At 50.1% G+C, this 27582-nt stretch overlaps 1 protein-coding gene across 3 annotated transcripts; it reads left to right on the forward strand.

Moving 5' to 3' along the window:
- Nucleotides 1-1541: 1541 nt before the first annotated feature.
- On the forward strand, nucleotides 1542-27312 carry PLEKHA4 (pleckstrin homology domain containing A4). 3 transcript variants are annotated; one of them, XM_024768131.1, is made up of 21 exons: nucleotides 1542-1815; nucleotides 1932-1936; nucleotides 2389-2478; nucleotides 3740-3847; nucleotides 5569-5641; nucleotides 5835-5935; nucleotides 6086-6195; nucleotides 6780-6989; nucleotides 7349-7628; nucleotides 8249-8335; nucleotides 9312-9359; nucleotides 9481-9561; nucleotides 9721-9870; nucleotides 11410-11508; nucleotides 13450-13590; nucleotides 14908-15007; nucleotides 15080-15156; nucleotides 23728-23889; nucleotides 25951-26009; nucleotides 26419-26531; nucleotides 26833-27312. In XM_024768131.1, exons 3-21 carry the CDS (start codon nucleotides 2395-2397, stop codon nucleotides 27093-27095), a joined length of 2346 nt encoding a protein of 781 aa, XP_024623899.1. In that variant the 5' UTR covers nucleotides 1542-1815; nucleotides 1932-1936; nucleotides 2389-2394; the 3' UTR covers nucleotides 27096-27312. The 3 variants fall into 3 exon arrangements, with proteins under 3 accessions (XP_024623899.1, XP_024623898.1, XP_024623900.1); XM_024768130.1 differs by having other exon boundaries at nucleotides 1542-1936; XM_024768132.1 differs by lacking the exons at nucleotides 25951-26009; nucleotides 26419-26531; nucleotides 26833-27312 and adding an exon at nucleotides 23998-24284 and having other exon boundaries at nucleotides 1542-1936.
- The last annotated feature ends 270 nt before the right edge of the window (nucleotides 27313-27582 follow it).

Consider the following 27582-nt stretch of genomic DNA (forward strand, 5'->3'; position numbering starts at 1 on the left):
ACGTAAACGTGAGGATCTGAGCGGAAAACCAGGTTGGACTTCTCGCGGAGATTCCGGGCTTTGTGACGTCACGGCGGCGGCGGTGTTTCCAAGCGTGGCCACGCCCCAAGCAAGAGAGCTGTCACTCAAACGCGTGAACTGCTTAAGCAGTGAGGGAGCTCGCGTAACCCCTGTTGCAGACAGATGCCTCCCCCCTTATTTAACCAGCAGGCCCCAGTCTAGAGTCTCCCACTTTCCCATCCGGTCGGCTTCCTACCCGGTGTGGGAGAGTATTATTGTTTCAATTTCACAGATGGGGAAACTGAGGCTTGGGAATGAAATCACTTGCTCAAGGTGGTCACAGCAGAGTCTAGATTCATTGCAAAAAAGACAGAATGTGTAAGCCCCCTGAAGGCGGGCACCTTGCATTGCTCACTGCCTGGCACATAGTAGGTGCTCAACAAATATGTGGTGAGGGGATATGAAACCAAAAACTCGGACCCCTTCCCTGTCTCAGGCACAAGGTTCCACTCTTAGGTTTCACCGGCTTCAAATTTGTACAAAACCTCTGCTTACACAAACTGAAATTCTGGCTGGGGAGCACCAACGGAACCTCATGGGAGAGTGGGGTCTTCTGCCACAAATTCCAGGCCCAGGGACACAATCCCAGTCCCGCCGCACCACCCACCCCTGACCTGGTTCGTAATGTTTTCCCTCAAAATACACCCAGATCCCATGTCTCCCTCCTGAGGGGTTCAACCTCAGTCTAGAAGAGAATTTTCATCTGAATCTGAGGTGGAGATTGACACTGGCCATTTGACCATTCTCTCGCCAGCACCCAGGGATCGGGGGCCACTCCCTCCTCACTGGAGGTCCATCCACTTAAAGCCACACTTCCAGACCCCCAGCTCTATTCACAGCTCCGGAGTCCTGACTCCTAGCTCACACCTTCTTCCCAGGTACCCTGGAGTCTCAGCCCCCACCCCTTCCAAGATCCTAGCCATCTCCTTTCGGGGGAGGGCGCGTGGTGCCCATGACTTAGGCCCCTGACTACCACCAGCCCACTGAGGCCCTGGAGTCCAGGCCCAGCTCCTACTCTCCAAACATTTAGGAATCCCAGCTTCAGCCTCTATGGGACCCTGGCTCCCCAGGCTCTAGCCCAACAGGGACCTAGGAATCGGGGAGGGGTGTGTGTGTGGCCCCTCAGCATGGGGTCAGCTGAGCCAGAGGTCAGGCTGTGGTGGGGAGGCCAAGAGGGGCGGGGTCAGCCGGGATTGGGAGGGGAGGCAGTCGCGTGGGCGGCTGGCAGACGGAGGGAAGGACCCGCAGAGAGGAAAGAGAAACTGGGAGAGCGGGGAAGAGAGAAAGTCAGAAGGGAAACCTGAGCGAGGAGGAAACAGTAGACGTGGAGGGCCACGGAGAAAGAGAAAGAGATTGAGTGTACGGGAGAGAGAGAGACAAGGGGGAACAGAGAGGGAGAGAGCAAGAGCGAGAGCGAGAGAGCGAGAGCGAGAGCGAGCGAGCGAGCGAGCGAGCGAGCGAGAGAGAGAGAGAGAGAGAGAGAGAGAGAGAACAGGATGGAGACTTAAAGAAGAGACTCCATGAGTCCCAGAAAAAGATTTGGACAGAACCAGAAAGATTGGGAGAGAAAGTGATATGGCGGTGGGGATGCTGCCGAGGAGGGAATGAGTAAGAGAGAGATTGGAAGAGACAGAGATTAGAGAGTGAGAGAGACAGAAGGTGAGACTGGAGAGAGAGACAGTATAAGAGGAAGGTAGAGCGTGAGAGGAAGACTCACTGTCAGAGACAAAGAGACAAAAGGGTGTGAATGAGCAGGTGAGAACTGAGGGCTATGAGAGTCATCCCCTAAGGGGCAGAGGAGTAGGGGGACTGTGCCTGGGTGTCCCAGGTTCCACGCTGCCCTCTTGTGCCCTCTGTCCTTGGGACCCCAGAGCTGGTAAGTTCCCTGGCTTGGCTGGGAGGGAGGAGCTGCCTGGGTGCACATTCCTGGTGCCCGGGTCTCAGTGGGGATGTTCTGGGGGTGCACGTGGGAGGGCAGGAGACAGGTAGCTGGGGGGAAAGAGACAGGGAATGGGGGGTCTTGAGCACAGAGAGGGTCAAATTCCTGGCCAGTGTGCAGGGGGGGCAAGAATAAAGGGGCTCCTATTCTCTGTCTCTAGCTGCAGACAGCTGCCCCCTCCCTGCAGCTGCCAGTGCCGCCCACCTCTCTTGGCATCACTCTTGGTATGCGGTCCCGGGCCAGGGCCTCCCCCAGTCCCCCCAGGCCCCAAACAACAGGCTCTTTCTCCTCAGCCTCCTCCGACCTGCAAGCCCCTGACCCTGTCTCTGTCCCCAGCCGGGTCATCTGCAGAGAGGCACACACAGCCCCTTTTTTTTCCTCTCCCCAAGCCCTTGATGGAGGAAGGCAGACCTCGGAGCAGCCTCAGCCTGGCCAGCAGCGCCTCTACCATCTCCTCGCTTGGCAGCCTGAGCACCAAGGTTCGAGCTTCTTGGTGGGGCTGGGGAGGAGGGGGGTGCTCTGGGCTGCCCCATCCTCCTGTTTCCGAACCCTGGTTTCGGTGCCACCCGAGGGACTCTGATTGTCAAAAGCAAGGATCTTTAGCAACGGGGTGTGCCGAACCTAGCAAGGTCCCAAATTTCCCACCCACCACAGCCAGGAATTCAGAGGCACTCCCAGCTGTCCCCACCCCTTGTATTTTCCTAATTCGAAGCCAGAGTAACAGCCTGCTTAACTCTGGTTGCTAAGATAAGGCCACTCCCCAGCCGTGACCTTCCCTCTCCCCAGCCAGGAACTCAGTGGCTACTCTTATTAGGACTGAGAAATCCGTGTCCTGTCTCTAGCCATCCCATCTACCCAGTTCTGAAATCTGATAAAGGAAAGACCCTAATCCAACAATAAATATGCCCCATATGGCCTGAGATTCTTGCATCCCAAATCATCACCCCAGCCCACAGTTCGGTCATGACATTCATTTTCTTGTCCTCCAGACATTCCCCTCACTCATTTCTAGCTTCCCAAGTTCAGATTCTGTAGATTTGAACCTGACCTGGATCAGCATCGTCACCAAGGAGGGGCATCCTGTGGGAATCTGGCCATGGGTGCCTGGGATATCTGTGTGCACAGGAGAGGGAGGCCCATCTACTGGGATGAAGGGATTTGGAGCTCCCACCGCCACCCTGGACATGATCGCTAAGGAATGTCATTCCTTGGCACTGAGGTATCCTTTGATTCCAGCTGACCCATCACTAGGGACTCAGCACAGAGGTCCTTCCTGATCATGGGGACCTCCCAGGCAGTATTGCCATCTTGGGTCCCAAAGGCTCTACTACATCTTGGGCTCTGGTGGCCAAGAGCATCCTCTCCTTGGCAGTGGACCCTTGATTCCCAAATTCCCTCCGCAGTGGCCAGTAGCCTCTTCCTTGCCTCCAGACACCTCCCGCCACGCATGAAAAGTGTCTGTCAACTCTGCACTATGCACATGCAATTCTCATCCCCAAACTCAGATCCCTCTTTATTTATTTTTTAATCTCAGTTCCCCGACCAGGGATTGAACCCGGACCACGGCAGTGAAAGCGCCGAATCCTAACCACTAGGCCACCAGGGAACTCCCTCAGGTCCCTCCTTGACCCAGCTTCTAAAGGCAGCTGAGGAGGGCCTCGGGTTGCCTGAGTCCCACTGCACCGCCTCCCCAAGTCCATCCCAAGGCCATGTTCACTTCTGTCCTCCTTGTCTCTTCAGAAGTCCACCCGGGCGGTAAGCAAGGTGCATGCCTTCGGGAAGAGGGGCAATGCGCTCAGAAGGGACCCTAACCTCCCCGTGCACATCCGAGGCTGGCTTCATAAGCAGGTAGAGTGAGCAGAAGAAGGGAAAGGACACTCCAAGTGATGTTAGAGGCTGTGCCCCTGGCTGTCCACTGTTTCTCTCCTTCCAAGTCTTCTCCAAATATATATATATTTTGATCACTGCTTCCTCCCTTATTCTGTCGTTTCTTTCATTCATTCATTCAATGACCACTTTTTTTTCATAAATTTATTTATGCTTTATTTTATTTTTGGCTGCATTGAGTCTTCGTTGCTGCGTGCAGGCTTTCTCTAGTTGCAGCGAACGGGGGCTACTCTTCGTTGCGGTGCGCGGGCTTCTCACCGCGGTGGCTCCTCTTGTTGCGGAGCACGGGCTCTAGGCACGCGGGCTTCAGTAGTTGTGGCTCGCGGGCTCAGTAGTTGTGGCACGCGGGCTTAGTTGCTCTGCGGCATGTGGGATCTTCCCGGACCAGGGCTCGAACCCATGTCCCCTGCATTGGCAGGCGGATTCTTAACCACTGCACCACCAGGGAAGTCCAACGACCACTTCTTGAACATTTACAATGTGCCAAGCCCTGGGTCACATACCATGCAAATAAGACAAATAAGTATCTATCTACATTCAAGATGGGAGTGGGACAGGGATGGATAATAAATTAGTATAAAACAAGTGGACTAAATGATTTTGGATGGTGGGAAATGAAGCACTGTGAAGAAATAACGTAGGAGAATGTGCTGGAAAGTGGCTGAGGGATGAGAGCTACTTTTGACTGTTGGTCGGGGAAGGCGTCTCTGAGGAGATGACATTTGAGCTGAGAATTATATGTCAAGAAGGAGCCCATTGTGTTAAGATCTGGGGGGCAGAGGGAATCTGAAAGCAAAGGGCCCTGCAGCAGGCCAAAGTTTGGTGTTTGGAGCAAGCCAAGGTGAGAGAGAGGAGGGGCGGCAGGGCGACGGGGCGAGCTTCTCTAAGTGTGGTCCCAGACCAGCAGCGCCAGCATCACCCGGGAAATTTCTAGAAATGCAAATTGTCAGCTCCCACCTCAGATCTACTGACTGGAGAACTCTGGGGATGGGACCCAGGAATCCGTGTTTTAATGAGCCCTCCTGGTGATTCTTATGTGCACCCAAGTTTTAGATTCCCTGTAAGCCAGCAAATTAGGGTAAGGAACTTGCGATTTATGCTAAGTGTGACGGGAAGCTCTATTTTGAGCAGGGGACTCACATGGTCTGATTTATAATTTTAAAAGATCATGCTGCTTCTGTGGGAATGGATTGAAGGGGAGAAGAGGGGCACAAGGTTAGAGATGGAGCAGTTCTGGAAGAGGAGATGGGGAGATGCAGGATTCAGGGTATGGCTCAGCATCACCTTCCTGGCCTCTCTGTGTCTCACACTCCATAATGATCGGGCCAAGTCTTCCTATATAAAGCCGCTGCCCGTGTGTGGTACAGTATCTGTCCCAATCTTCCTGTAACTTCTCAATCTCCAATTGACCCATGAGGAAAAAATGAGGTTTCCAGTGGGGAAATGACTTGCTTAAGGGCACAGTTTGAAAGTGGTGGAGCTAAGAGTCAAACTCAGGTCCACCTGTGTCCAGAATCTATGTCCTCCCAACTGCAACCCACTGGTTTCCAGTCCTCCATCTGAATCTATTGCACCAAACATGTGTCTCTGCCCCTCTCCTTTCTTTGGGTCTTTGGCCCCAAGTGTCACTGTCTCCATCTCCTTTTTTCCCTCCCCCCTCTACTCCCACTCTGTCTCTCCAGGACAGCTCCGGGCTCCGGCTCTGGAAACGCCGCTGGTTCGTCCTCTCTGGCCATTGCCTCTTCTATTACAAGGGTCAGTGCCCCAGCTGGCATAGGGTGGACGGGCCACCGCTGGTTCGTCCTCTCTGGCCATTGCCTCTTCTATTACAAGGGTCAGTGCCCCAGCTGGCAGAGGGGGGGCGGGCCCCCCTCCCACCCTCCCTTTCCACCAGCCTCTTGGCCTCTAGATCCCTGTGTGACACTTGACCCCAGCCTGTCTTTTGCAGACAGCCGCGAGGAGAGCGTCCTGGGAAGCGTCCTGCTCCCCAGCTACAGTATCAGGCCAGATGGTCCAGGAGCCCCCCGAGGGCGGCGCTTCACCTTCACCGTGAGTCCATCCAACCCCCATGGGCACTAAGGCACTAGGCGATGGGGGCAGGCATGGAGCATCCATTACTGGAGATAAAGACCAGGTTCCATGGCATCCTTCTTTTTAGAGGGCCCGGCGGCCGGGTCCTCCAGCTCTCTCTTCCCGCAGGCGGAGCACCCGGGCATGAGGACCTACGTTCTGGCGGCTGACACGCTAGAAGACCTGAGGGGCTGGCTACGGGCACTGGGGCGGGCCTCCCGCGCGGAGGGGGACGATTGGTGAGTATAAGTACAGGCCACGCCCCTGACACTCTACCTCCAGTCTGGGTCCTGCAAATTATCCGGCTAACCCCTCCCTTTAAAACCCTGCCCTCTTCAGTGTCCAATCACTATTCTTCTAGCTGTGGAAACTCCGCCCTTCAGGCCCCACGTCCAGGGGACTTCATCTCCAATCAGCAAAGAGTCTATCTCTTGTAAGCTCCGCCCACCGTTTTGTCCATCAGTATTGCTCACTCTCTAACTGGCTCCCGCAGAAGTCTCCACCCCCTGAGGCTGCCACCTAAAAAATGTTAGATTAAAAAAAAAAGGAAGGCTCCAGGCTCTGTCTGCCTGTCCCAATTTTCAGGCTGGAGACGCATAGTCTAGGGCATTGGGCCCAGCGACCTGGATGGACCTTGTGGCCCTGCACAAGTCACTTCCAACTCGGGCCTCAGTTTCCCCATCCGCAAAATGGGGAAAACAATTTACAGTACACTACCTCCCCTTTTTTCTTTGTAGGTTCCTGTGTCCTTATCTGTGAAATGGCAATTAGGGCTGTTATAAAGTTCAAAGGAGTGATGTCTTTTTCTGTGTCCACTCGTTAGTGGGCAACCCAGGTCATCTGCACGTCCCCAGACTGGGGAGGGCCCTGGCGGCCCCGGTGGTCCCCCAGAGGTGAGCAGAGGGGAAGAAGGGCGCGGCTCAGAATCACCGGAGGTGGCTCGTCTCTCCAGAGGTCGTGGCCGGCTGCTCACCCCCAGCCCCATGGCTGACCTCCAATCTGGACCCCGAATTCGGAGGACAAGGAGCCCAGAGTGAGTTGAACGAGGGAGTCTGGGACGAGAAGGTTTTATAGGGCTGAGCTTCAGTGGAAATGCTGTGGGCGTGGCCGAGGGGCGTGGCTGGGACTGATTAGGGGAGTGACTTAGTGCTTTCTCACTGATGTGTGTGACTTGCTGGGTTCTTGTGGGGTCAGTGCCTGTTGGGGAGAAGTCTTAAGGAGGGGATACCATAAAGAGAGAAATTATTCAGGATCTGGTTACTAGAGGAGGGTTCTACTCCAGAGGGACAGTGAGACACCCTGAAGGGAGACAGATCTTTGAGGCTGGCTTGATGGGTCGTGGGATGAGGGGGCTCTAGTTGACGCAGTTCACCTATTCTCTCTTCCCTACAGCCTGTTCACACCCTTCTCTCGCCCTCCCTCCCCTCTGAGCCTCCCCCGGCCCCGTTCTGCTCCTGCACGCAGACCCCCTCCCTCCTCTGGAGACACAGCACCTTCTGCCAGACCCCATACCCCCTTGAGTCGCATCGATGTCCGGCCTCCCCTGGATTGGGCCCCCCAGCGCCAGACACTCTCCAGGCCCCCCACTCCCCGACGAGGACCCTCCTCCGAGGCTGGGGGAGGAAGGGACCCCAGGAGTCCCCAGCACTGGAGTCAGGAGGCCAGAACACCGGTGAGCAGAGCTGATGGGGAGAGGGACTAAACCTTCCCTTTGGCCATGGGGCTGTCTTTCCAGGCTGGTCTCTAGGCCACTGGCCCCTGGGTATCATGGGGATTGTAGTTCAGCATAATCACAGCTGGGTTCAGATGTGAAAGGGAGAGTGAACTTTAACTCCCATGAGTTCTCAGGGCTCTCCTCAGGCTGGTCTTTGGCCGTTACCCCTTAAGCATTATGGAGATTGTAGTCCAGAATACTCTCCTCTAGGACAATGCTGTGAGAGGTAGCGTCGATTGCATCTGCCTTGTGTCTCCAGTTTATCTTTCTAAGTTGGTCACCTACAATTTCCTCTGAGCATCATGGGACTGTAGTCCCGAAAATCCACAGCTAACCACGAATGTGAGAGTGAGAGTAGACCGCAACTTCCATTGGTCCGTGGGACTGTTTTGCCAGGCTTTCCACTTATTAGCATTCTCTGTGTCCCAATGGCACACAGCTGGAGAGCAGATAGTTGAGGAAGTTCTGGGGGCCCAGTTCTGAACCTCAAAGAATCTCCTAAGGCACTGCAATTTGGGACACATCCATTCTAATATTTGTTAGTAAGACGTGCCAATTTCTAAACATCTCTATATCAGTATTCCTCCCAGGCCCCCTCTGGTTCCTCCACATATCTCCAGCTCCCTCCAAGGCCTCCTGGGACCCGGGCTTCCATGGTTTTATTGGTAGGTATCCTGGGGCACCTCGAATCTGCCAGAGCCCCTTCCCTTGCTTTCTTTGCTATGGTGAATGTCATCTCCTGGACTAGTGTGCCTAGAGAAAACTGGGTATTTCAAGGTGCCTGGATATATATTAGTTTCCTAGGGCTGCTGAAAACTGGGTGGCATATATATATAGAATATCTCTCCATTCATTCATATAATTTTCTAGGTCTGTCATTTGAGTTTTTCCATAGAGATTTTTGTGCTATTAGTTAAGGTAATTAAGGTAATTCCTAAATTCCTGATAGTTTTTTGGTTTTTTTTGGCCACGCTGTGAGGCTTGAGGGATCTTAGTCTCCTGACTAGGGTTTGAACCCAGGTCACTGGCAGTGAGAGCACTGAGTCCTAACCACTGGACCACCAGGGAATTCCCTACTGATAGTTTTTATAGTTATTTGAATGGTATATTCTTCTTTTTTAAAAAATATTTTCTAGTTATTGATGGTGTAGAGATATGCTATTAATGTTTGTAACTTCATTTTACACCGGCATCCTTGCTGACTTCTCTTATTTATTCTAATAATTTTTTTATGCTATTTTTTTGGGGGAGTAGATGAGCACATCATCTATAAATAATGATGGTTTTATCATTCCCCTTCCTATCCTTACACTTTTTTCTTTTTCTTATCTTATAGCATTGGTCAAGATCTCTAATAGTGTGTTAAACTGTAACAGTGGTAGTGAGCATCCTTATTTTATTCTCAGTCATAAAGGAACTCTCTAAGTTTTCTCCATTAATTATTTATTTGCTATAGCTATTTGGTAGCAAAGACCACTTCCTAAAGCCCAAAGTCTGGCAATTGGTCTACTGAGGTTTGCTAAAGCTTGGAACAAAGCTAATAAGGACAGGGGTGTCTGTTAGTAGCAACAGGGCTCAGCGCTGAGCTACAATAAGGACCCGTTTGGGCACGTGACCTCCAACCTTTCTCTTTCTCCTCAGCCGGGTCCCCCTCTGGACTCAACCTTCCACCAAAGCTTGGAGACAGATGTAAGTTCTCCTGATTGAACCCTTGCTGAGTTCCCAGAGCTGGGGAGAGAATGTTTAAATTGTGGGGCAGGGGGAAGAGCCAGATCTGGTCCATAAATAGCTCCTGTCCTCCTTTCTCCAGACTCTGTTGACCAAGTTGTGTGGGCAGGACCGGCTCCTGAGGAGGCTGCAGGAGGAGATAGATCAGAGGCAGGAGGAGAAGGTACAGGGCTCTGGGACAGGGGAGGGGCATCTGGCCTCTCCACGTGCCCTTAGCCCATCCTGATCCCCAGCATACCCAAGGATATAGGAAGACACCTTTTATCTCTTCCTGAGGCTGGGGGTGGTTTCAGAAGTCTAACCATCTTCCCTTTCGGTGCAGGAGCAGCTAGAAGCAGCCCTGGAATTGACTCGACAGCAGCTGGGCCAAACAACCAGGGAGGCTGCAGCTCCTGGGAGGGCTTGGGGGCGCCAGCGCCTCCTGCAGGACCGACTAGTCAGTGTGAGGGCCGCTCTTTGTCACTTGACCCAGGTGAACATCTGGGAATGGGCATACCTCCAATGAGACCCCAGGATTCTACAGGTTGTTACTAAAGGGAACTTGCCCCCAAAGGCTCTTGGGAAGGTGGTTCTTGAGAATCCCCCCAATTTTAAGCCAATGATCTTGACATTCCTAGAGGGTGAGGGGCAAGCAGCCAAGAAACAGTAGTATTTAATTTAGCCATTTAAGTGGGAGATTTTTTTTTTTTGAGATAGATTTAGTTTCCAGTCTAGTAAGTTCTTTTTTATTTATTTATTTTTGGCTGCGTTGGGTCTTCATTGTTGCGCGAGGGCTTTCTCTAGTTGCGGCGAGCGGGGGCTACTCTTCGTTGTGGTGCACGGGCTTCTCGTTGCGGTGGCTTCTCTTGTTGCAGAACACGGGCTGTAGGCGCACGGGCTTCCGTAGTTGTGGCACGCAGGCTCAGTAGTTGTGGCACACGGGCTTAGTTGCTCCACGGCATGTGGGATCTTACCGAACCAGGGCTCGAACCCGTGTTCCCTCCATTGGCAGGTGGATTCTTAACCACTGTGCCACCAGGGAAGTCCCAATGGGGTGATTTTGATACGGACTTCCTGGCTTTGAATCTCAGTTTCCACTTATAGTTGCTTTGTGACCTTAGAGAATTTACTTAATCCCTCTGGGCCTTAGATGCCTCTCATATAAACTTGAGATAATAAAAATAATATTTACTTCATAGGGCTATTGTGAAGTTTTCATAAATATATGTAAATGAAGGAATGTTTAACACTTTTGTACCTAGTATATGGTAAGCAATACTTACGTTAGCTGTAATTATTACTATCTGTAAAATGGAGACATTAACAGTACCTACCTCAAAAGAATTAAATGAGAGCTAAGAACAGTGCCTGGCACATAGTAAGTGCCAAATAAATGTTAGCTGCAAAAAAAAAAAGAAAAGAAAAGTCTGTTTAGGGCTTCCCTGGTGGTGCAGTGGTTGAGAGTCCGCCTGCCGATGCAGGAGACACGGGTTCGTGCCCCGGTCCGGGAAGATCCCACATGCCACGGAGCGGCTGGGCCCGTGAGCCATGGCCAATGAGCCTGCGCGTCCGGAGCCTGTGCTCAGCAACGGGAGAGGCCACGACAGTGAGAGGCCCGCGTACCACACACACACACACACACACACACACAAAGTTAGCTGCTCTTGTTATTGATATTGGCAAGGAAGTTTCTGCTGCCCAGTGGTGTATAGGTCTCATGGTCTTGTCTGTTTCAAGAATTCATTAGATCTGTAGACTCTGCCGCCCTAGAGGAGTGCAGAGGTAACCCAGAAGATTCAGGGAAAGCTGTTTTGTCTACACTAGCAGTTCATTGGAATGGCAGGTCCAATACAGACTCTGGGGTTCCCAGTAGTCTGAGCAAAGAGGCCCTTGGGACTTGCAGTCCATATACGCCACAGGGCACCTGGGGCCAGGCCACCCTTCCTCCTGCTAATCTAGGAAAAGATGGGATTGGGGAAGATCTGGTGGGAGGACATGCTAACTCTCTGTCTCCCCCTTTCTGGGACCTGAGGAGCGAGAGCGGGTTTGGGACACGTACAACAGCCTGGAACAGGAGCTGAGCACCTTGAGAGAGACCCTTGAGTACCTGCTGCACCTCGGGTCCCCCCAGGTACACCCCTGCCCCAAGCCCCCAAGCTCCACCCTGCACTCCAAGATCACTTGGAAACACTTCTGGCATTTAAGCCCATCCCATAGAATCAAAGCCCCTCCCATGTTATCTTTAGCTCCTCCCCCTCTGCCTTTTCCTTTCATTTAAAACCCAGTAATTAAGACAGTGCCCTTAATTTCAAGACCTATCTTCAGATTCGGAACTACTGCCCCGTCTGGTTCTAAATGTCTCCTCTTACTTTGAAGCCCTACCCTTGGGGTCAAAACTCTGCCCCTCAGCCCTGTCCCATCCTGCAAGTTCATCTCTTGCATTCTGCATCCTGACTTTCACTTTTAAATTTATCCTCTGGAGGCTCCAGTTCTAAATCCAATCCCTTACTTCAAGCCCCACTCCCGAAGCCCCCATTGCTTGGCCTCAGACCCACGTCTTCATTCTAAGCCTAGCAATAGAGTTTCTAAATCATATACCTTCAACTAAACATTCTGGCTTCTAGTATTAAATGCGTACTCACAGGTTTAAGCCCCACCCTCTTCATACTAACCCCCTCCCACTTCCTCCTAAAATCCACCCCTCAACGCTAATCCCCCACCTACTGGTGTTAGATATTCCTCAGCACCAGCAATGAAAAGAACAATACATCACAACAATATGAAAAGAACAATACATCACAACCAAATTAGGCTTCTTACAGGAATGCAAGGTTAATTTAACACTCGAAAATAAGTTCATGTAGTTCACTACATTTAATAAAATAAAGAAAAAAAGCCACATGGTCATCTCAATAAATGCAGGAAAAACGTTTTACAAATTTAATATCCATTCATGATAAAATCTCTCAGCAAAGTAGGAATATAAATCAACTTCCTTAATCTGATCAGGCATCTATAAGAAACTTAAACTTACAGCAAACATGATTGTTGGCAGTGAAATGTTGAAAACTTTTCCCCAGTATTTGGAATAAGACAAGTTCTCAGACCCAGGATCCAGACCCCCAGCCCCTCCTAGTTCTAGTCAGCATTGTCCCAGGGATTCTAGGCAGTACAAGGGAGTCTGAGACATAAATTAAAGGTATAAGGACCAAAGAAGAAGACGTAAAGCTGTTTTTATTTAAAGATGACAAAACTGTGTATGTAGAAAATCCAGAATAATCTCCGGAAAGATAAGCCAATCCAGCAAGGTAGCTGAATGCAAGGATAACATGCAAAAATCACTTGTCTTCCTGTATGCTAATAACAAACAATTAGAAAATAAATATTCATAAACAATAGTGTTTACAATGAACATAAACAGATTAAATATTTAGGGAGAAATATAATGAAAGACATGCACGACATCTACTCTGAACGCCACAGAATGTCATTGAGAGAAATTGAAGACCGATATAAATGGAGAGATGTACCATGTTCGTGGATAGGAAAGACACTAATGTAAAGACGTGGTCTCCCCAAATTGATTTCCCCAGTGGGGATATTCGATCCCAATACAAATCCAGAAGGCTTTTATGTGGAATTTGACAAACTGACTCTAAATTCTATCTGGAAGTGCAAAAGGCCAAATACAGACAAGGCAACCTGCAAAAACAAAGCTGGAGGACTAACACAACTGGATATCAATCAAGTCTGACTGTAAAGCTACAGTTAATAAGAGGGCAGTATAATATTGACACAACATTAGACAAATGGAACAAAGGAAAGAATAGAATATTCAGAAACAGACTCACATCTATTTATATGGTCACCTATTTATAACACTACAGAGGTAGTGCTCTAACACTACAGAGGTAACACTACAGAGCCATACAGAAAAACGATGTTTATGATAAATGATAATGGGTAAGTGGGATATCTAAATGGAAATTTCAGACCCTTTCCATGGCCTATCAACTTTAACCCTCCTTGTATTTTCCCACCTTTGAGTAACAAATTCCTTTCCTCTCCCCAGGACAGAGCATCTGCTCAACAGCAACTGTGGATGGTGGAAGACACACTGGCAGGTCTGGGGGGCCCCCAGAAACCACCCCACCACACTGACCCTGACTCCCCATCCCCTGCACTCCAAGGCAAGGAGTCCTCAGAGAGGGAGGTGAGACTCACCTTTTTCCCCACCCCCAGCTTCCTGTTCCATCTGCCCCTGGCCCAGCTCCTTACCTACCCCCCTCTTTCTCTCTCCCTTGACCAGCTAACCAACCTCAGGCATGTATCCTAAGCTCTGGAAGCCTCTGTTTCCTTAGTCGTTGTACTATGATCATTGTCCAGTGATGTGCTGGACCCAGTTCCCAACACCTCCCAAGGTCCAATTGCCTGCCTCTCTTCTCAACTCCACATTCAGTGATGTCATGTTGGTAGCTTGAAATTGACCATGGTGGGAGTATTTACACCGTGCAAACTGGCAAATGCTACAAACCAGGGCTCTTTTCTCCCAGAGGGCATTTGTTGAACATTTACCAGACACTGCTGATCTTAACCCCTACCTTGCAGGAGACTGTGAGAAGGAGAAACTGTGACTAGAGTGTGCCTGACATAGAGTAAGCCGTCAGGAATCAGGAGCCACAGTGGTTGTAGGCGATCATCAGATCATGTACCCGGGAGACCTGGGTTTAGATCTCAGCTTTGCTATCTTTGTGACATCAGTCATTGACCTCATTCTCTGAGCCTCAGTTTCCCCATATATCAAATAGGGATAATAATAGCTGTCTCTTAGATTTACCGAGGGGATTCAATGAGATAATGCTGGTAAAGTACTTAGCACGATGCCAGATGCATAATCATTATAAAACCTCACACATATAATGCCCTGCCATGTGCCAGGCACTGTTCTAAGTACCTTACATGTATCGATTCAGTCCTCATATCAGGGACTCCCCTGGTGGTCCAGTGGTAAAGAATCCTCCTTACAATGCAGGGGACGCAGGTTTGATCCCTGGTCAGGGAACTAAGATCCCGCATGCCACGGTGCAGCTAAGCCCTCGCGCCACGACTACAGAGCCCACGTGCCCTGGAGCCTGTGCACCACAGCTAGAGAGTAGCCTGCATGCTGCAATGAAGAGCCCACGTGCCACGAGGAAAGATCCCGCATGCCTCAAAGAAGATCCTGTGCGCTGCAACTAAGACCTGACGCAGCCGGAAAAAAAAAAAAAAAAAAAGCTGTAGGTTAAAATCCTCATATCAGAAGGTGAAATATGGCACAGAGAGGTAAAGTAACTTGCCCAAGGTCACACAGCAAAAAAAAATGGCAGAACTGAGGTTTGGAAACCAGATCTGGCTCCTGGTTTTCAATCTTTTTTTTTTTTTTTCTTCTGGTTTTCAATCTTAATCCTACTTCTGCAGTGTCTCAATTGCTAAGTGCTTGAAAATGGTAATAATAGTGGTAATTATTATTCCCCTTTCCTGACCTCTCCAGAGCCTGCCTGAGTCCTTGGAACTTAGCCTACCCCGGTCCCCTGAGGCTGACTGGGAGCGGCCCCCAGGGGGCGACAGAGAGCTTCCCAGCCCTCGGTCAGGTAAGCGTCTGAAGTGGGGAGGGACTTTGCTCGGCATTCCTGGTCCTCACCAGTTCCATTCTACTTCTCCAGGTCTTGGATCTCCAAGGGTCTCCCGGGCTTCCAGCCCTGAGGGTCGCCGCCCCCCTTCCCCACAGCCAGGAACCAAGGTAGGCAGTCCATCTGGCCTCAGGTCCACTGTAACCCTTTGACCACCACAGGAAGGACCCCCTGTCCCCACTCTTGGGGAAACATCTGGGAGAGAAGAGTTTTAAGGCCACATCCTAGAGCAGAGACAGCCAGATTTATTAAGAGCGTTGGGACTGAATTTTGTCTCTGCCACTTCTAAGCTGTGTGACTTTGGGTCAGTTATGAAATTTCTCTGCCTCCATTTTATCATCTGCAAAATGGAGCTAATAGCGGTGTCTACCACCTAGGGCTGATGTGAAGAGTCAAAGTAGATGAATGCCCATAAAGCTTGAAAGTAGTGCCTTAGAGCAAGCACTTCATTCATTCATTCATTTATCAATCATTCATTCAATATATATTTATTAAATACCCTCTTCACTGTCTAATAAGGTAGCCAGTAGTCACATGGGGCTATTTAAATTCAAATGAATTTAAATGAAATACAATAAAAAATTCACTCTCACTCGCTAAATTTCAAGTGTTCAGGAGACGTAAGTGGGCAGTGGCTACCCTGTTGGACAGTGAAAATATAGAACATTTCCATCATTCAGGAAAGTTCTATCACAGAGAGCTGTTTAGGTGCTCAGGACCCAAATGTGAACAAGATGAAAAAAGAAATCCTTCTCTCATGAATCTGACATTCTAGTGGGAAGAGGCAGGTAATAAATAATTTACTATAAATTACTTTATATGTTCTAAGTGCTAAATAAATAAAAACAGCACGGTGAGGGGATTTGGGATACTTGGCGAAGAGGTGCAATTGTCAATGGCTTGGTCTGGGGAGGCTTCTGGAGAGGTGATGCTTGTGCAGATACCCGGAGGAGGTAAGGGAGCAAGCCTTGGGGATGTCTGGTGGAAGAGCATTAGAGGCAAAGGGAACAGTGTTTGCAAAGGTTCCGAGGCAGAAGACTCTGGCGTGTTGGAGGAGCAGCTAGAAAGCCAGTGTGGCCGTAACCGAGTAACCGAGCAAGAGGGAGAGGGGTGCTGATGAGGACAGAGGGGTAATAGGGGCAGATCGTGCTGGGCCTTGTGGTCCAAGGTGAGGGCTTAGCTTTGACACTGGGTGAGCCCAGAGCCATGGAGTATCTGAGCAGGCACTGAGATGCTGTAAACGGGCACTGGCGCCCTCTGGCGGCCACATGTGGGAACAGACAGTAAACAAGGGCTGAAGCAGGGAACCAGTGTGAGAAGGTGACTGGGCTAGTCCAGCGGGGAGAGAACAGTTGTTTGCACTAGGTTAGAAAAAGTGGAGATGTCGAGACAGAGTCGGATTCTAGATATAGCGGTTTTCAAACCTTGTTCAAAACCCTTGGGACCAAATGTTGTTTAAAATGCAAAGTTTTGCAGATTCTAGTAATTCGGTGCCTATACTGTGTACTGTGCGTTCTATAACACCGCCTGCCGTGTCTGCAGCAGCACACTTAAGCAAACACATTACCGTTTCTCCAATAAAATGTATGAATATGCATACGAAATGGGATAAAAGCTATAAATAACATCACCATTTAAATGTCAAGTTAAAAAAAATAGCAATGAATTACTTAAATGGAGTCAGGGGGATAAAAATAGCTTATAAATATCAGGCGCTTTTAAATTTTTTAGTTTTTGGAGAGTTATTTATATTTTTGAATTTCATTTAATTTATTTTTTTATACAGCAGGTTCTTATTAGTTATCCATTTTATACATATTAGTGTATATGTGTCAATCCCAATCTCCCAATTCATCCCACCACCACCACGCACCCACGCCACTTTCCCCCCTTGGTGTCCAGACGTTTGTTCTCTACATCTGTGTCTCAATTTCTTCCCCAGGCGCTTTTTATTTCTGAGGAAAATGTCCTGGGTTCCTGATGCCTGCAACCAGTATGCAGTTTTTGTTTTTTGATTTTTTTAAGGCGGTGGGTGGTTTATCCTTTCTCTTCACGAAGTGTGAAATTCTATTGTTACAAGCTATATGTAGAGATGCCACAATTTCTTTTCTTTTCGTTTTTCTTGCGGTACGTGGGCCTCTCACTGTTGTGGCCTCTCCCGTTGTGGAGCACAGGCTCCGCACGCGCAGGCTCAGCGGCCATGGCTCACGGGCGCAGCCGTTCCGTGGCATGTGGGATCTTCCCACATGCCACGGAACGGAGAGTCAGCAGGCGGACTCTCAACCACTGCGCCACCAGGGAAGCCCCACAATTTCTTTTTTAAATTAAAAAACTTTTTTCTATTGAAGTATAATTGATTTACAATGTTGTGTTAGTTTCAGGTGTACAGCAAAGTGATTCTTTTCCATTATAGGTTATTACAAGATATTGAATATAGTTCCTTGTGCTATATAGTAGGTCCTTGTTGTTTATCTGTTTTATATACAGCAGCGTGTATCTGTTAATCCCCAATTCCTAATTTATCCCTCCTTCCCTTTTCCCCTTTGGCAACCATAATTTTGTTTTCTATGTCCATGAGTCTGTTTCTATTTTGTAAAAAAGTTCATTTGTATCATTTTTCAGATTCCACATATAAGTGATATCATATGGTATTTCTCTTACTTCACTTAGTATGATAATCTTTAGGTCCATCCATGTTGCTGCACATGGCTTTATTTCGTTCTCTTTTTTTAAATTGCACTTTTTAAAAATAATTAATTAATTAATTGATTTTTGGCTGCTTTGGGTCTTTGCTGCTGCGCGCGGGCTTTTCTCTAGTTGCGGCGAGCGGGGACTACTCTTCGTTGCGGTGCACGGGCTTCTCATTGCGGTGGCTTCTCTTGTTGCAGAGCTCTAGGCGCGCGGGCTTCAGTAGTTGTAGCACCCGGGCTCAATAGTTGTGGCTCGCGAGCTCTAGAGCGCAGGCTTAGTAGTTGTGGCATGTGGGCTTAGTTGCTCCGCAGCATGTGGGATCTTCCCGGAGCAGGGCGCGAACCCGTGTCCCCTGCACTGGCAGGCGGATTCCTGACCACTGTGCCACCAGGGAAGCCCCTATTTCATTCTTTTTATTGCTGAGTAATATTCCATTGTATACATGTACCACATCTTCTTCATCCATTCATCTGTCGATGGACATTTAGGTTGCTTCCATGTCTTGGCTATTGTGAATAGTGCTGCCATGAACATTGGCGGGGGGGGGGGGGGGATGCCACAGTTTCTTGTTTGCATAATAATAATGCCCAGGAAAATCGTAGACACATTCCAAACATTTCGAATGTCGGCTTTTTCTAGGCACTGCCAACTGTGTCTTGTGTGTGTGCCTGTGGCTCCAGCACGCCCATGACCAGACCACCTGAGCCTGGCATCCTTCAAGCCTGCCATTGTTATCTCTCATTGCTGTCGGCGATTATTATTTTTTTCTGGCTGCACCGTGCAGCTTGTGGATCTTAGTTCCCTGACGAGGGATTGAACCTGGGCCCTCGGAGTCCTAACCACTGGACCGCCAGAGAATTCCCTTGGTGACATTTTTTTTTTTTGCGGTACGCGGGCCTCTCACTGTCGTGGCCTCTCCTGTTGCGGAGCACAGGCTCCGGACGCGCAGGCTCAGCGGCCATGGCTCACGGGCCCAGCCGCTCCGCGGCTTGTGGGATCTTCCCAGACCGGGGCACGAACCCGTGTCCCCCGCATTGGCAGGCGGACTCTCAACCACTGTGCCACCAGGGAAGCCCCCTCGGTGACATTTTTACAGGAGCACAGAGACATTATGGAGATCTTTGATCCATGTTTTTCAGAACTCAGTTTTCATCAGCTGTTATCTTAGGAAACTCATCAATTGTAATTTCTGACGTGCAGATGCTCTGCCACCCAGGTATTAAGATATTTTACATCACATACTTCTTTAGTGTTGCCAGCTGATGCTCATGATCAATGTTCTGGTCTTCATGGAATGTTCTAGCTTGTTTCATGACCAAAGGCCATTCAGGGGCATCCAGTTACTTCCTCATGAACACAGGGTCAGGATCTTCAGATTTTGCCCTCTGCAGAGTTTCTCTACTTGTCATCAGTTCCTGGTGTCACTGTCCCAGTAAAACTTCCGCAATGTGTCTTTCTGTTTATGTCACATCACATCTTGAGGGTCCTATTTAGTGAGATGTCCCTGTAGAGGCTCCACAGTCCTGTTCCTGACGTGATTCTACTTTCTGAGCTCTCGGAAGTGACAGATGCTTCTGTTTCTTTTCACTCTCTTTGGGGCGATCTTTGGCTCTTTTTGACACCTTCAGAGAGCAATTAAACTAGAAGTCGTAAGTAACAAAACAAAACACAAAGCAAGAAAATTGCAACTGACAGCAGAAGCCCGATGGGTGTGACTCAGGCGATGCCTCACATCACGAGCACTGGGTGCATATTGGCACCGATTTAGAAAAACAAATGTCAGTTTCAGATTTTTTTTTTTTTTGGAAATGACAGATAAGAAATTTGGGGAACTGACTTTGAAGGTGGAGCCAACAAGTCTGCCATTCTCATTGGTGCTGGGGTGGTCCTTGGCCTCTTGTGGACTGGGTTTTGTCCGGCCACTGGGGTTCCTGAACTGAATCAGGCCAGATCCCAGGCATCAGGAACCTCAGACACAAGCAGAACAGGCGGAGGCGTGTGCTGAGATGGGGAAAGCACGAGGCCTTGGGGGACTTCAGGGGACAGCTCCCAGGCAGCCTGGGCATGTTGGGGATGGTTTCCTGGAGGCAAGACAGACCTTAAAGATTGAGTTAGAATTTATCCCTGGCAAAGCAGGGAAACAGCTAGTGCAAATGTCCAGACTGACGTGGGGATTTAGGAAGCCAGGGCTTCTGCTAGCCTACAGAATGCCTTTCTGTGAATGAGAGACAGGCTCCCCCTTCTGCGTGGATGGAACCTGGCGTGGTCAATGGAGGGCTTAGCCCTTGGGCAGTAAGCAACCCATACAACCGCACGTGGTCACTTGGGAGCACAGAGTTCTGACCTCTGGAATGCCATCTGCCAACTGCAGGTTGTTCAATTCAGGTCCACGGATTCCTCAGACCCTTCTTGACTGCCAGGCTCTACAAGGCGAGGTCCCCAGACCAGTCCCTGTTTTCAAGGACCTACCCTTCTGAGTTTGCCACGTAGTGAATCTCTGCATCACAACCCCTATTTTTCTGTGGCTTCCCCCATCCTGAAACTGGCAAAGGGGTCCGGCAGGAAAAGTATGGCTGATGGACTTGGCGGGACCACTCCGATACCCACTAAGCCATCAGCAGATGACCAATCCAAGGAGAGTGTCAAGAGCAGTTGCTATCTCTCCCCTTCTCCCTCAACTTTGGCCAGTGCAGGAAGAAATCCCGAATTCCCTTATTTGCTCATCATACTGGTCTTCTAGGGACCAGCCCCTGTGGAAGGTGTTGGGGGCGCCCTGCCATGAATTAGTCCTGATGCTGGAGTCTGATGGGGGAGAGGCATGAATGCAATCCTCATACACATCCGACAGGGCTGAGCCATTTCACAGGGGGACTCAGAGCATTGGGAAGCCTTTTAAAGGTTAGGTAAGGTGAGTCTGGATGAATGGAAAAAGTTTGGCCATGCAGGAAGCAGTACTCTAAACAGGGAACAGGCTATGTACGCAAAGGCATGGAGGGGATAATGAAGCTGCAGCTCTGTATCGGAAACAAAGCTGAATTTATTACTTGCTTAAGCAAGACAGACCTCTTGTAAGATACAGTCGCTCTGAGCAAAGCGGAGAGCTGATGTCTTATGGCGTAGAGCTCGGAAACCGGTGGACTTTCGTATATTCGACCTTAAGATGCGGAAGCTTTGTGTCTGTTGTTGATTGGCTGATTTTCAGAAACGCGGGGCCATCGTTGATTGGCTGACTTTCAGGAGCGAGGTTCCGGGGATGCCAGTTACGATTGCTCGTTCGAATAGGTGGTGGTGTTTTTTTTTCCCCCCCTTGGCAGTGCCACGCGGCATGCGGGATCTTAGCTCCCCGACCGGGGATGAAACCTGTGCCCCTGCAGTGGAAGCACGGAGTATTAACCGATGGACAGCCAGGGACGTCCCCTCGAATAGGTTTAAAAGCATTTTTGGTGCTTCCTTATTATCCGTGGAAACCAAGTAATCAATCTGTCCTTTCTTAGGAGGAGAGGAACTTTATTCTTAGTGGTGTGTATAAAGGACATGGATTGTTGGAGCTGCGCCGAATAACACTTAATCTTGGGAATGGCTCCTCCCTCGGCCGTACCGCGGCCAGCATCCAGGGGTGGTGTAATGTTCTAGGTATTTCAGAGCTGATCAAGGAAAAAGATATGACCACTAGGTGGAAGTAGCCCACAGGGCTTTAGTTGGTCCACACTGACAGATTTGCCTGTGGGAAAAGTCCCTGACAGCATGAGATCCTCCAGAGGTTACTGCTTCGGGGCCACTGCCCAGGAGGAGGGGCGGGACAAGGGAACTCCCAGGAGAGAAGGAGATTAGAGAAGGGACTTAAGGGTCTAGGTGATGTGCTTAGCCGCACAGAAGGGAGTCTCTGGGTCAGAGAGCTCCTAAGGGCAGCAGCCTGTTGGGGGCTTTTTTTGTTTGTTTGCTTTGGTCCCGCCGCGAGGCATGCGGGATCTTAGCTCCCCGACCAGGGATGAAACCCGTGCCCCCTGCAGTGGAAGCGCGGAGCCCTTAAAACCACTGAACCTCCAGGGAATTCCCCTGTTGGGGGCTTTTATAGCTACAGGTTGATCTTACCTATGGCTAGCAGATGCTGGGTACAACTTCACGGAGTATTCAAAACAGGCAGGCTCTAAGTGGCTAACAATATCTGTCTACTTGAGCTATCTTTGAAACAAGGGATGTGTAAAAGTTTCAGTTTGGCCCTAGCAGGCTTTCGGGTCAGTGGTCTGGCCTGCCATGAAGAAATAAATGACATAGGGTCAATTTACAGGGACCATGATGTATCTAACAGGTGGGCATGTGACTCAGGATCGACCAAATCAGAGTCACGTAGAGTAAACTGCAGTGATTGGTCCTACAATAGCAACAGATCTAAGCTGTCTGCCTAGAATGTTCTAGTTGGAGACTGCAGTGGAGAGTTCTCTCCCCACCCCCATCCCCTTTGTTTTTTGCTTAAACAATAAATTTACTGTCTTACAGTTCTGTAGGCTAGAAGTCTGAAATCAAGGTGTTGTCGGGCCATGCCCTTTTTTTTTTTTTTTAACTTAATTAATTAATTAATTTGGCCGCGCTGCACGGCACGTGGGATCTTAGTTCTCTGACCAGGGATCCAACCCGCGCCCCCTGCAGTGGAAGCCTGGAGCCTTAACCATTGGACCGCCAGGGAAGTCCTGGGCTATGCTCCTTCTGAAGGAGCTAGGGAGGGATCCGTTCCTTGGCTTGTGGCATCATAACTTCAGTTGTCACATGGCGTTCTCCCTAGGTGCATGTCTGTGTCCAAATTACCCCCTTTCTGGAAGGATAACACATTTGAAGCTCTATTGGCCACTTTCCTGCCTGTAGCATCCCAGCTGTCTGACGGCCTTCCTTCATTTTGTCCCATCTCTGTCCCCTTCAGTTTGACTTGGCAGCTTTTCTGCTGAGTTGGTTTACTGGATCCACACATCATCACATGCCTAATGTCTCAGCAAATGGTTTTATGGACACACCCTTGGTGTTCTCTTCAGAACAAGTTTCCTTGCAATACACGTAGGCTGCGAATGTTCCAAATGTTCAAGTTCAAGTTCCCCTTTGATTTATCTCCGTCCTGTTGCATTTTAAGTTCTTAAGGCTATAAGTAAGTGATCATGATTAAGGTGTCATCAGAACCATATTTCTGGTAGCTTCTGGTAAAGCTCCTTGGCTTGTGGCAGCATAACTGCCATTGTCACATGACAGTCTCCTGTGTGTCTCTTCCCTCTGGTTTTTTTTTTTTTTTTTTGCGGTATGCGGGCCTCTTACTGTTGTGGCCTCTCCCGTTGCGGAGCACAGGCTCCGGATGCGCAGGCTCAGCGGCCATGGTTCTTGGGCCTAGCCTCTCCAAGGCATGTGGGATCTTCTCGGACCGGGGCGCGAACCCGTGTCCCCAGCATCGGCAGGCGGACTCTCAACCACTGCGCCACCAGGGAAGCCCCTTCCCTCTGGTTTTGAGGGCGCGAGAGAGCTTGTAAAGTCCTCCCTCAGACAAACCCAAAGTGTTCCTCCTGACGATCGAGTTACACGATAAATCTCATTCTTCCTTTTAATGTTTTCAAAGCTGATTCAGAGGTGTTTTTTTGTTTTGTTTTTTTTTTTAATCACAAGCAACCCGGAGTCCTGACTACCACTGCAAAGAGACTTGATCTGTCCAGGGAAGTGTGGGTGTTTGTCAGTCTGGGGCTTCGGGTTTGAACAGGGCAGCTGATGGAGTTGAGGCTGGAGAGGTGGATAGGGACCAGGCCACAAGGGGCCTCCAATGCCTTTGTCCTGAAAGCGCTTGGGGGCCATGGAAGGACTTGAGCAGCAGAGGGACAGCCTGTGCTCCGGGTGTAGAAGTAGCCCTCGAGAGCGGAGGTGAACTTATTGGGAAGGGCAAGGCAGGGGGCTGAGAGGTTCAGGGAAGAGAGAAAACGGAGGCCAAGGTTGGAGTATCGCGGTGTTTCTCATCTCCCCAGGTCCCCCTGGCCCGGCCCCGGATGAGTGCTCAGGAGCAATTGGAGAGAATGCGCAGACACCAGGAGTACGGTCGGCCTCTCCCTCGCCCAGCCTCCCCCCGGCTCCTCACTCTGGGGAGGACACTGTCCCCAGCCGGACGCCAGCCTGACGCAGAACAAAAAGTGAGGGAAACGGGTGGGGTGGTGAAGCAGTAGTGGGTTCTTAGTTCCTAGTTGGAGCCTCAGTTTTCCTCTCTGTAAAATGGGGATGTTTCCTTCCTCCGTACCCAGAACAGGTTTCCAGATTTTACCCCGCTGTACCTGTGCTGAAATCAACATCCTGCCTCCCTTATCGGTGGAAGACAGGGTGGGCCAGAGACAACATCTCCGCCTCACCAGCGTTCTCCCTCCTCAGGGAGGGGGTGGGGGTCACGGGTCTGGATTGGAAGCCCAATTTTCCTTTTCAGTTACTATGTGTTGTCAAAGGCAAAAAAGGAAAAGAAGAAAAATTGATCAAGTAGGGAAATAGATTTTATTCATGTTATGGTGCTGGGGAGAGGACTCCAGATCCAACGATTGGAGCGATCCGGGCAGGACGGTATTTTTTGTTTGTTTGTTTGGTTTGCTGTTGGTGGGTTTTTTTGGTTTTGTTTTTTTTTTTTTTTTTGGCCACGCCATTGCGCAGTGGCTTGTGGGATTTTAGTTTCCCCACCAGGGATTGAACCCAGGCCCTCTGCAGTGAGAGTGTGGAGTCCTAACCACTGGACCGCCAGGCAGTTCCCCATGGATGGTTTCATCTTAGACTTTTCTAGGAAGGAATTAGACAAGTGGGGTGATTTTACAGTTGGGATTGTTTTTGTAAACAGGGAGCATCTCAAGTCAGCTGAACACCAAACATTTATCTCTATGTCTAGCTAGTTTGGGGGGGACAGAGAGTCCAGCTAATCATTTATGACAAAAGGAATGTGAATTTGGAGGGTCTGTTTCTGGCCTTGTCACAGGTAAACAGGGTGGGGCGGGGGATCAACTGTGAATCTTGTCGACAAAAATTCTATTAAAAACAAGTTAACAAGAAACAAAGGGAATTTTTTTTTTTTTTTTTTTGCGATACGCGGGCCTCTCACTGTTGTGGCCTCTCCCGTTGCGGAGCACAGGCTCCGGACACGCAGGCTCAGTGGCCATGGCTCACGGGCCCAGCCGCTCTGCGGCATGTGGGATCTTCCCGGACTGGGGCACGAACCCGTGTCCCCTGCATCGGCAGGAGGACTCTCAACCACTGCGCCACCAGGGAAGCCCAAACAAAGGGAATTTTATTTGAGCGAAACAGGATTATAACCTGGGAGACAGACTCTCAGAAAGCTCTGAGAACTGTTCCATGTGTTAGAAGTCAAAAGGCACACTCATATCCATTTTCCAGACAAAGGATCCTACATCAAAATGACATACTGATGGGCTTCCCTGGTGGCGCAGTGGTTGGGAATCCGCCTGCCAATGCAGGGGACACGGGTTTGAGCCCTGGTCTGGGAGGATCCCATCATGCCGCGGAGCAACTAGGCCCATGCGCCACAGCTACTGAGCCCGCGTGCCATGGCTACTGAAGCCCACGCACCTAGAACCCATGCTCCGCAGCAGGAGAGGCCATAGCAGTGAGAGGCCCACGCACCGTAACAGGAGTGACTCCTGCTCACCCCAACTGGAGAAAAGCCCAGGGCAGCAGTGAAGACCCAATGCAGCCAAAAAAAAAAAAAAAAAGATAAATTAAATAAATAAATGTAAAAAATAATAATAACTTAAAAAAAATGACATACTGATATTTTTACATAAAAAGTTCACCAAGGATACATAGTCTAGGGAAGAACATACAAAGCCAGCAGCAAGTCACCGTGATCTCCTACAGAGTTGGAAAAGAATACTGTTCTTTTAAGAAGTTACATTGGTAGTGTCGGAAGGAAGCGGGGAAAAATGATCTTTACGCTAGAGGAGGCACTGCCGTCTCTGAGGAGCTCTGGTTAATGTGTGATGCAGAAGCACGCTGCACATTAGGGAGGGAGGGAGGACACTCAAGCACGCGGAGAGAATTTTATGTTTAATTTTTCTTGTCCTGCCTTAAAATAGCAATTTTAAAAATTAAAAATTGGCAGTGTCTTTGGGGCAGTTTTATCCCCTTTCTGAACCCCTTCACTCTCAAAATGAGAATATGAGGACTTCCAGATGAGGAATTCTAATGCCCCAATTCCTTTGCAGCCTGTCTTGGGACACTCAGGAGCCCAGAAATGGCTTAGAAGCTCGGGGTCCTGGAGCAGGTAAGGAATTGGAGATCGGGGCAAGGAGCAGGGAAATCAGCAAAGGGGAGGAGAGTAGCATTGCTATTAATGTCTCCTGAGTACTCGTGAGTACTAAAGTACAGATCGCAGAATCTTTTAGAGACGCTTGAGTTCCTGAGGAATCAGAAAGCCCTAGTTCGCAGTGAGAACTGCAGTTCCTTGGTCGATATCAAACTCCGCCCCTCCGTCAGGAAATCTGAGAAAATTTCCGGCAACCGGACTATAAATCCCACAATGCACGCGGGCTTTTTAAAAGAGGGTCGCGCCCAGTTTAAAATCCTTTAGAGACACGTGCTAGGGACTACAACTCCCAGAAGGCCACGCGTGGCACTGTGGTCCTTAATGTACTGGCTAATTATACAAGTTCCCCAAATCTCTTTCTTTCTAGTCCAAGGAACACCATCCCTTATTTGCCGACATCCGAAGGGCACCGGGAGCGAGTTCTCAGCCTCTCTCAAGCCCTGGCCACTGAGGCGTCGCAGTGGCACAGAATGATGACAGGTGAGAATGGGCTGGGGACTTTGGGCTACTGGGTTTTAGGGAAGAGGGAGTCGGAGGCCTGGAATCGTAGGTGCTGATGGGTAGGGGTCTGAGGAATCCTTTATCTTTATGAGGAGAGAGCTGGACAGGGCTTGGGAGTTCTAGATCCCAGGAAGGAGGGGCCCAGCGTCCAGGAATTCTGGGTTTGGGAGATGAGGGAGCTGGGAGGTCGGACTCTTAGGTCTGAGAGGAAAGGCCTGGGGGAGTCTGGACTTCTGGGTCCAAGAGTTTGCCATTCTCACACCCCATTCGTCCTCTCCAGGTGGAAATTTGGAGTCTCGAGGAGACCCTCTTCCCCCTGCCCCGCGGCCTCCGTCACAGCCCCCGCCCCAGGTGTCCTCCCCCCCAAGATCTCCTCCAGCTGCCAATTCCCGCTCCTCGGGGTTCTCCCGCAGAGGTAGTGGGCGCGGCGCAGGCCCCGCCTCCTGGGAGGCGACGTGGGATTCCGGGATCGCCCCTCCCGCCCTAACCCAAGACGAGGGGGCGTGGCCTCTTCGAGTCACTCTGCTGCAGTCTAGCTTCTGACCCGCCTAAACGTAGCAACCAATCAGAGAGTGAGGGCGTGGCCTGGAGGTACCCCACCCCCACCCCCACCCCGGAGATCTGGAGCCTCTCCGGGAACCTGGGGGCGTGATCTGGTCCCCTCAGGTGGCCTAGAAGGGGAGGGGTTTCTGTGGCCAAAGTTTGGTTTTCCCAACACTTGTCCAGATTTGGATTAAAACTTTGAACTTTTAGTCAAGAACTCTCTGTCTGAGGTTGTTACGCTGGTGTCTCTGAGGGGTAGAGCCGGAGTAGTGGGCTTCTGGGCCCCGAGGGAGAAGGGGACAAGGACCTCGGACTTGTAGGTCTGAGGAAGGAGGAAGCTCGGGGTCCAGGTTACTGGTTCTGAGGGAGGGGGCGGCTGGGGACCAGGATTCCTGGATCTGAAAGAAGAGAAGACTAGGGACCTGGAATTTTGGGTCCGAGGGCAGAGAGGACAAGACGGCAGGAGTCCTGAGTTTGAGGGAGGAGG

The sequence above is a fragment of the Neophocaena asiaeorientalis genome, unplaced genomic scaffold (genome assembly GCF_003031525.2).
Source record: "Neophocaena asiaeorientalis asiaeorientalis breed wild unplaced genomic scaffold, Neophocaena_asiaeorientalis_V1.1 scaffold629, whole genome shotgun sequence".
NCBI lineage: Eukaryota > Metazoa > Chordata > Mammalia > Artiodactyla > Phocoenidae > Neophocaena > Neophocaena asiaeorientalis.

Coding starts and splice junctions, on each gene's coding strand:
- PLEKHA4 (XM_024768130.1), top strand. CDS start 2,395: ATGGAGGAAGGCAGACCTCGGAGCAGCCTCAGCCTGGCCAGCAGCGCC. Junction 6,990..7,348: donor CGGAGGACAAGGAGCCCAGA/GTGAGTTGAACG, acceptor TCTTCCCTACAG/CCTGTTCACACCCTTCTCTC. Junction 8,336..9,311: donor GGGCTTCCATGGTTTTATTG/GTAGGTATCCTG, acceptor CTTTCTCCTCAG/CCGGGTCCCCCTCTGGACTC.